This window comes from Myotis davidii, unplaced genomic scaffold, assembly GCF_000327345.1.
Source record: "Myotis davidii unplaced genomic scaffold, ASM32734v1 scaffold73, whole genome shotgun sequence".
NCBI classification, from domain to species: Eukaryota; Metazoa; Chordata; class Mammalia; order Chiroptera; family Vespertilionidae; genus Myotis; species Myotis davidii.
Window position 1 is genome coordinate 2,929,222 of NW_006286675.1, and position 7,181 is coordinate 2,936,402.

The 7,181-nt window shown below is 43.6% G+C and overlaps 1 protein-coding gene and 1 long non-coding RNA gene across 2 annotated transcripts; one reads left to right on the forward strand and one right to left on the reverse strand.

The window, feature by feature from the left end:
- Positions 1–4,086: 4,086 nt before the first annotated feature.
- LOC107182218 lies at positions 4,087–6,574 on the forward strand. Its single transcript, XR_001512935.1, has 3 exons — positions 4,087–4,175; positions 6,203–6,338; positions 6,478–6,574. It is a non-coding gene; the product is annotated as an uncharacterized LOC107182218 (long non-coding RNA).
- Positions 4,198–5,130, reverse strand: FANCD2OS (FANCD2 opposite strand). Its single transcript, XM_006758258.2, has one exon. The coding sequence runs from the start codon at positions 5,018–5,020 to the stop codon at positions 4,484–4,486; it is 537 nt and encodes a 178-aa protein (XP_006758321.1). The 5' UTR covers positions 5,021–5,130; the 3' UTR covers positions 4,198–4,483.
- Positions 6,575–7,181: the final 607 nt, after the last annotated feature.

A 7,181-nucleotide genomic window follows, 5' to 3' on the forward strand; every position in this document is an offset into this window, starting at 1 on the left:
AGCATTTAAAAAAAAAAAAAAAACACCCCAAGTAAGGTTTTTTCCTTTAACCGTTGGTCAAGAATATGTTTGTCGCCGCAACCGGTTTGGCTCGGTGGATGGAGCGTCGGCCTGCGGACTGAAAAGTCCCAGGTTCGATTCCAGTCAAGGGCATGTACCTGGGTGGCGGGCACATCCCCAGTAGGGGATGTGCAGGAGGCAGCTGATCGATGTCTCTCTCTCATCGATGTTTCTAACTTCCTATCTCTCTCCCTTCCTCTCTGTAAAAAAATCAATAAAATATATTAAAAAAAAGAATAACTCTCTTAAAAAAAAAAATAAAATAGAAATGTGAATACATTTAGTAGAAGCACAGAACCAAAAACTGCCACTACTGAGGACTAAAATAAGAGTAGGGGTCCTTATTCTTTTCTGGACTACTACAGATACTTTTTCAAAATATATATTTTTTTATTTCAGAGAGGAAGGGAGAGAAAGAGAGAAAACATCAATGATGAGAGAGCATCATTGATCAGCTGCCTCCTGCACACCTCACACTGGCAATCAAGCCACAACCTGGTCATATGCCCTGTGCCACACCAGCATAATACAGATTTTTTTTTTTAATATATTTTATTGATTTTTTACAGAGAGGAAGGGAGAGAGATAGAGAGTCAGAAACATCGATGAGAGAGAAACATCGACCAGCTGCCTCCTGCACATCTCTCACTGGAGATGTGCCCGCAACCCAGGTACATGCCCTTGACCGGAATCGAACCTGGGACCTTTCAGTCCGCAGGCTGACGCTCTATCCACTGAGCCAAACCGGTTTTGGCAATATTTTTTTTTAAAACTTTAAAGAAAGCTAGAGAAAAAGGTATCCTATATAATAGAAGGCTAATATGCAAATCGACCAAACGGCAGAATGACTGATTGCTATGATACACACGGACCACCAGGGGGCAGACGCTCAATGCAGGAGCTGCCCCGTGGTGGTAGCACCTCTCAGCCAGAAGCCGGGCTCATGGCTGGTGAGCGCAGTGGCAGTGGCCAAAACTGTCAGTCGGACATCCCCGAGGGCTCCCAGACTGCAAGAAGGCACAGGCCAGGCTGAGAGTTCCCCCCCCCCCCCGCAAGTGCACGAATTTTGTGCACCAGATCTCTAGACTATATATCTAAAAGCGTAAGCAACTGGCCAGTAGCTATGACGTGCACTGACCACCAGAGGCCTGACGCTCAATGTAGGAGTTGACCCCTGGTAGTCAGTACGCTCCCACAGCGGGAGCGCTGCTCAGCTGACAGATGGGTGCCAGCCACTGGGCTGATGGCTGGGAGTGCAGCTATGAGCCTCTCCCTCAGACACTCCCCCTGCATGCCCAAGTGGCAGCGGCAGCAGGCGCAGTGGGGCAAGGATGAGTGGGGAGTGGCGCAGCGCCCAGCCCGGGCTCCGGCTCCTCCCAGGCTGCCTGCTGTTTACCACACTATTTTGTGCTGTATGGGATCAATGCGAACAGCAGGCTGGAGCCCTACAAGCTGGCGGGTAAGGCCGGGCTGTGGCAGCACGGAGGTCCACTAATCCCCAGCCAGGCTGAGGGACCCCACTGGTGCACAAATCTGTGCACTGGGCCTCTAGTATGTTTATAAAGTTTGGGTACAATTCAGCTGAGTTATAGACACCAAAAAACTCAGATTTAAGAACCCTTGCTGTGGAATCTCTATAATGCAATTTGAGGCTGCTGCAGAAAGGTCATCGAGTGTAAAAAATTTTATTATATGGTCTTCTGTATAGTATACCTCTCTACCTTTTTCTCATAAAAAAAAAATTTGAGACAGGCAGTATCCTATTTCTCCTAAAATCCATCCCAGATTAGAGTTACAGGCCAGAGAAAATTTGATGCTTGATTACTGCTGAAGTACACCAGATTTTTAATTTACAAATTTTTTTTCTTTTCTTTTTTTTTTAGAAATGACAGCAACTCCCTGGTGCGGGCCAAGGGTTCATCGGGAATATATATATATTTTTAAAAAAAAAACATTTTTATTGATTTCAGAGAGGAAGGGAGAGGAAGAGAGATAGAAACATCAATGATGAGAGAGAATAATTGATGGGCTGCCTCCTGTATGCCCCTCACAGGAGATTGAGCCCACAACCTGTGCACATGCCCCTGACTGGAATGATACTTGGGACCTTTTAGTCCGCAGGTTGACGCTCTATCCACTGAGCCAAACCAGTTAGAGCTCCAATGGTTTTTTTAGAGCATGAAAGGGAGGAAGGAGGGGGAGAGAGAGAGAAAAAAATGGATGTGAGAGACACACATCGACTGGTTCCCTCCCACACATGTCCTAACTGGGGCCAGTGATTGAGCCTACAACCAAGGTACATACCCTTGGCCAGGAATTGAACTCTCTAGCCTGCGGTCTGTGGGCTGATACTATCTAACCACTGACCTAAACTGGCCAGGGCCAGAATTTTTAAATTTTTTTTGTTCGGGTTTTTTAACATATTTCAGAGAGGATGGGCGAAGTAGAGAGAGAAACAAACATCAAAGATGAGAGAGAATCATTGATCAGGTACCTCCTTCAGGCCCCCCACTAGGGATCGAGCCTGCATCCCAAGCATGTGCCCTGACCGGGAATTGAACCATGACCTCCTGGTTCATAGGTCGACATCCAACCACTGAGCCACACCAGCTGGGCCAGAATTTTTAATTTTAACAAACATTTCATTCTATATTAAATATCCACTATGTTCCTGTGTCACATACATGCAGTAGAATAGAAGGACCATGGTTTATTTTTAAATTACGCAAATTTGGTTGTTGCCGAGTGGCATTAATCAGTTTCAAATGGCCTCCCTCCATAGTCTTGGGTTAGAGGTCGTGATAAAAAACTCATTTTTCAGATGAATGATTTAAAAATAATTAATTTTGGTAACATTGATACAGTATAGTTTTAAGTCCTGTGAGAGCAGTATTATACAGGCTCACTCAGATGACCTAAAGTATTTAATTATCCTTTGCCCTTAGGATGGTGAAGAAGATGAAGCAAGTGATAGAGAAAAGGAGCAAGATAGTGATGAGAGTGACGACGACGACTACACTGATTAGACCACAAAAAGATGGACACCTCCTTATCTCTGCCAGCCTCTTAGCATTTTGTGTTCAGGATTTGAAATCTGTCTACCTTTCTCACTAGAAGCATCCTATTTTGTCCTTAAAGTGGGGGCTTTATTGATTCAACTTAATAGTGAATTTTATAGATCCTCTAACATTAAAGGCCCTGGCTCAGGATTCCAGTGTAGCATTCAGTGCTGTACTGCGGAGTAGTCATGATTCTGGACTTTGGGAGCTAGTTTTGAATTTATTTTATAATTTATGTTTGTACCAGTTTTACAAATAAATTGTTTTAAGTTCTGCTTCAGCTACTTCTTTCCTTTCTGGATTTCCTTTACGTAGTCAGGGATTAGATGAAATTGAATTGGGTTTTCAGCAGAAAAATAATGAAGACCGGTGCCAACATTAGTTCTACCAGTGTAAATCATGTTTTCTATTGTAAGAATTATCTTTCTTTGCAATAAGAAGGTTTTTGTGTTCTTTTTAGAAGAGTGATAAATTTCTTGTCAGTGCCCAAATAAGGTTAAAAATGAATATTTTGGCTGCTTTAAAAAAACATTTGGTCATCGTGTAGATGTAAGACAAAGGGGGAAAAGGCACCATCAAACTCTCATGTTGAATTTGTATAGGTAATAGTTATTTCCACATTATTCTGAGTTATACCTATAATCAAGTTATAACTATGTACCTAATTACTTATAGTTTCTTAGAAATAGAACATTAGGAGTACACTTGAGCTAAAATGGAAAGTCTCACGTCTTTGGTCAGAAAGCCCAGTTTCAGTGCTGCTACCAAGTTCTTGCTGAGCTATAAATATTGTTTAATACTTGTTAACATTTTTTGGTACTTTCTTATAATATTTGTTAATATTTCTACACACTTTGGTATTCTCTAGTGGTATTAGGAGGTGGCTGGTTAGATGTTTGTTTGTTTTTTCAAGTAGAGGTTTTTTTGTTTTTTGTTTTTAAAATTAATCCTTAACCTACGTATAGATTTTTGACCCCTTCATCCTCAGGTATATCGAAATTGACGTCTCCTTCCTTGATACACCTTTGTTTCCCCAGTTCATTATGGATGTTTTAAGTGAGTTCACACTAGGCTTATTTATATGGTTTGTTTAATGGTTCTTTATCACATGTACATGTCAATGCTAATTTGACTCTCTTTTAAATGGTTGTTCAACATTTCAGTGGAAATTGTTCTTCCTTGCTCTGTCACTGGCCCTTTTTTGGAGGGGAAGGGAGGAAAGAGGCTCCTGAATTTTCACTGCTTTACAGAAAAGCAAGATGGTTGGGGCAATGTCAGTTTCCTTTACATGGATAGGTTTCTGCAAGCTTCAGGCACATAGCAAAGGAAATGGTGTGAGGAACAGGAATCAGGTGGGGGGCCCTTTACTTGGAGTGTTGCAAGGCAAAGGTACACTTCTTGTACGTTGCATACAGCAAGAGAATAGAGCGCAGCATCTGTTTGCACATGGTCACTGTCATCTGAATCTGAGGTTCCTTAAGTCCAGTGGGCCACTGGTGCTCCCGGCTGATGATTTTGCAAAAGGCTGACTTGTCTGAAACTCTGAAGGTCCCAGTCCACTTTGGAGGCTGAGCCGTGATGACCCTGCCAAAGACCGAATCCACTCCATTGAGGCGGACAGGCTGGGGCTTCCTGACCAGCCCTTTCTTGTTGTTTATGGTTCGGAGCTCTGATGTGTGGCAGGGTAACTTGGGACTCACCCCAGTTTCCAGGAATGGGCTATCTAGGACTAGAGTGACCTCTTGAAAGCACAGCTGCACTTCAAGGTCAGAAGGAGTGTGTGGGAAGCAGGGGGAAGCCCTAAAGGGGTGCTTGGAAGAAGGTGTAGGTGTTGTGTGCCGCAGCCATTGGAAGCTCTCATCCAGTGGGGTCCATGGTGACCAGAGCTGGTATCCTGCCATTGATAGTCTAAAGGAAAGGAATCAGAACATGGAATTTCCCTAGCATGGTTTTGGTGAGGGCATGGCCATTCAAATTCACATCTTTTTCACATTGACTTTAACTTACTCTAGTCCCCATAAACAGTCCAATAGATGTTAGGGTATTAGTATCTCTAAAGAGTAGTAAGGGATGGTAACAAGTCTTGAATCTGTCAAGTGCCATGTGTACTAACACTTTATTAAACCTTATCACAAGTCTTTGAAGGTAGATTTTAACCCATTTTACCGATGAGGAATACAGAGGTGGGCAATAATAATAAATATACAATAGTTAATAAGTAATACAAGAATAAACTTGTGTATTCACAACTGTAAACTAACTTTTGCCCACCTCTGTAGATTTGCCCTAAATGGAGTATCCCAGTTCACCATTAGGATCTGTGCTGTGTTGATAACTGCTAAAGACACCTCTGAGGTTGCAGAGGCTGCTGGCGCTTCAAGATGAGACTTTGTGATTAGAAGCTCAGAAAGGCCCCATCTTACCCAGTATGTGGGACTCTGAATCCCATGTACTTATACTTGTGGTTCTCAAAATATGATCCCGAGACTAGCACCTTTCTAACTCAAACTCTGGGGGTAAGGCCCTGCAACCTGTGCTTAAGTAAACCCTTGGGATTCTGATATACTTATAGTTTGAGAACATATACTGCTCCTCTTAAGGAACTTCGGCTTTCACTATTTTTAATTAGCAAGACAGTCTCTTGGCCCTAAAAACCTGTTTTCTGACACAGGGGAGCTGTTCTTTCAGAGCCCTGAGCTACTTATGCCATCTCAGAGGAAGTATACCAGGCTGGTAGGAAAATAGTTTCTAAAGGCCAGTCTTTAAATATTTCTAAAGATTTTTCTGGTTCTAGATGTGTTTTTTGTTTTCTTACCTACGGGAGATCCACTCGCTAAGAACTTTATTTTTCTGTTCCCTTTGAAGATAAAGGTCTGGGAGGATGTTGCCAACTCAAAAATGTACTCAAGTAGAACTTGGATTTTCCTTCAATCTACCTTAAAATTGTCAGTATATAAAGGGTTTTCCTGAATTCAGGAGACACTAACATTTATTGAGCATGCACTATTATGTTAAGGGACATAACAGATCCCTTTTCTTTTTAGCCAAGTGTATTTCTCTGTCCCTTCTCTTTTCTCCAAAAGGAAACAGCAGCAAATTTGATTCCATCCAGTAATGGTGTGACAAATTAACATCTCCACCATCCTTTATGAGACAGTAAAGTTCATTTTTTAAAAGGAATTGGTAACATTTCAAGCCAGAAGACCTGCTCTAACAGTGGTTAGTATAGAGATTTGTTGATTTCCTACAACTGGTGTCTCCTGACCTATGCTGGCCTTTTTGCATACTGTGTTTAAATGTCTGAGCTGCTTTAGGATGAGAAACTGACACCCCAGGGGTACTTATCTATTCCAAACAGCCTACCAAAGGCCTCTGATGCTTGAGATCATGACCCTGAGAGCATACAACCAGGGTCAGTGCCACTCTGGTACACAACCATGGCAAGGTGGTGACCAAAATAAGTATCCTTTTCCTGACTCACCTTTAGCAAAAGGGGCTAGAGGTGTTTAAAAAAAAAAAAAGGCTTTGTCAAATGTCCAGCCTAAGTATTCAGCAGAACCGGCATGGGATGAGAAGGGCTTCTCACCCCAGGTCTTTCCACCACTTTCAGGCAAGTTTACATAAAGATGGTTCACACCCCCTTCACCTCATCCTCCGCCCCTACCACCCAGAACTCACTGTCATCCTCTCCAAGGGGGATTGAACCTAGGAAGTCTATTCAAACTCTAATAACTCCCCAATGGGAAACACCGTGTTCTGGCCCAAAAGGGTTCCCCTTCATACAAGTCCTCCAGTTCCAAGGAACCGGGTCCCCCAATGTCCCCACCTGGGAAAGAGAAGGCAACGTCAAAGTGCCGCTGAGGTCCTTGTAAACTGCAATCCGAGGGGCTGAAGCTGCCTGTTGTGGGGGGAGCTTCCCGTCCCAGCCGGAAAACAGACTTGTTCCCTGGGAGTCCCCTACCCCGGGCCAGGCCGGGGCCAGAGGGCTCTGGCTGAAGAGGTGGAGGTGGCGGTGGGAGCCCAGGCCCGGTCCCACCATCCGGGCTGGGAGCTCACCTGCTG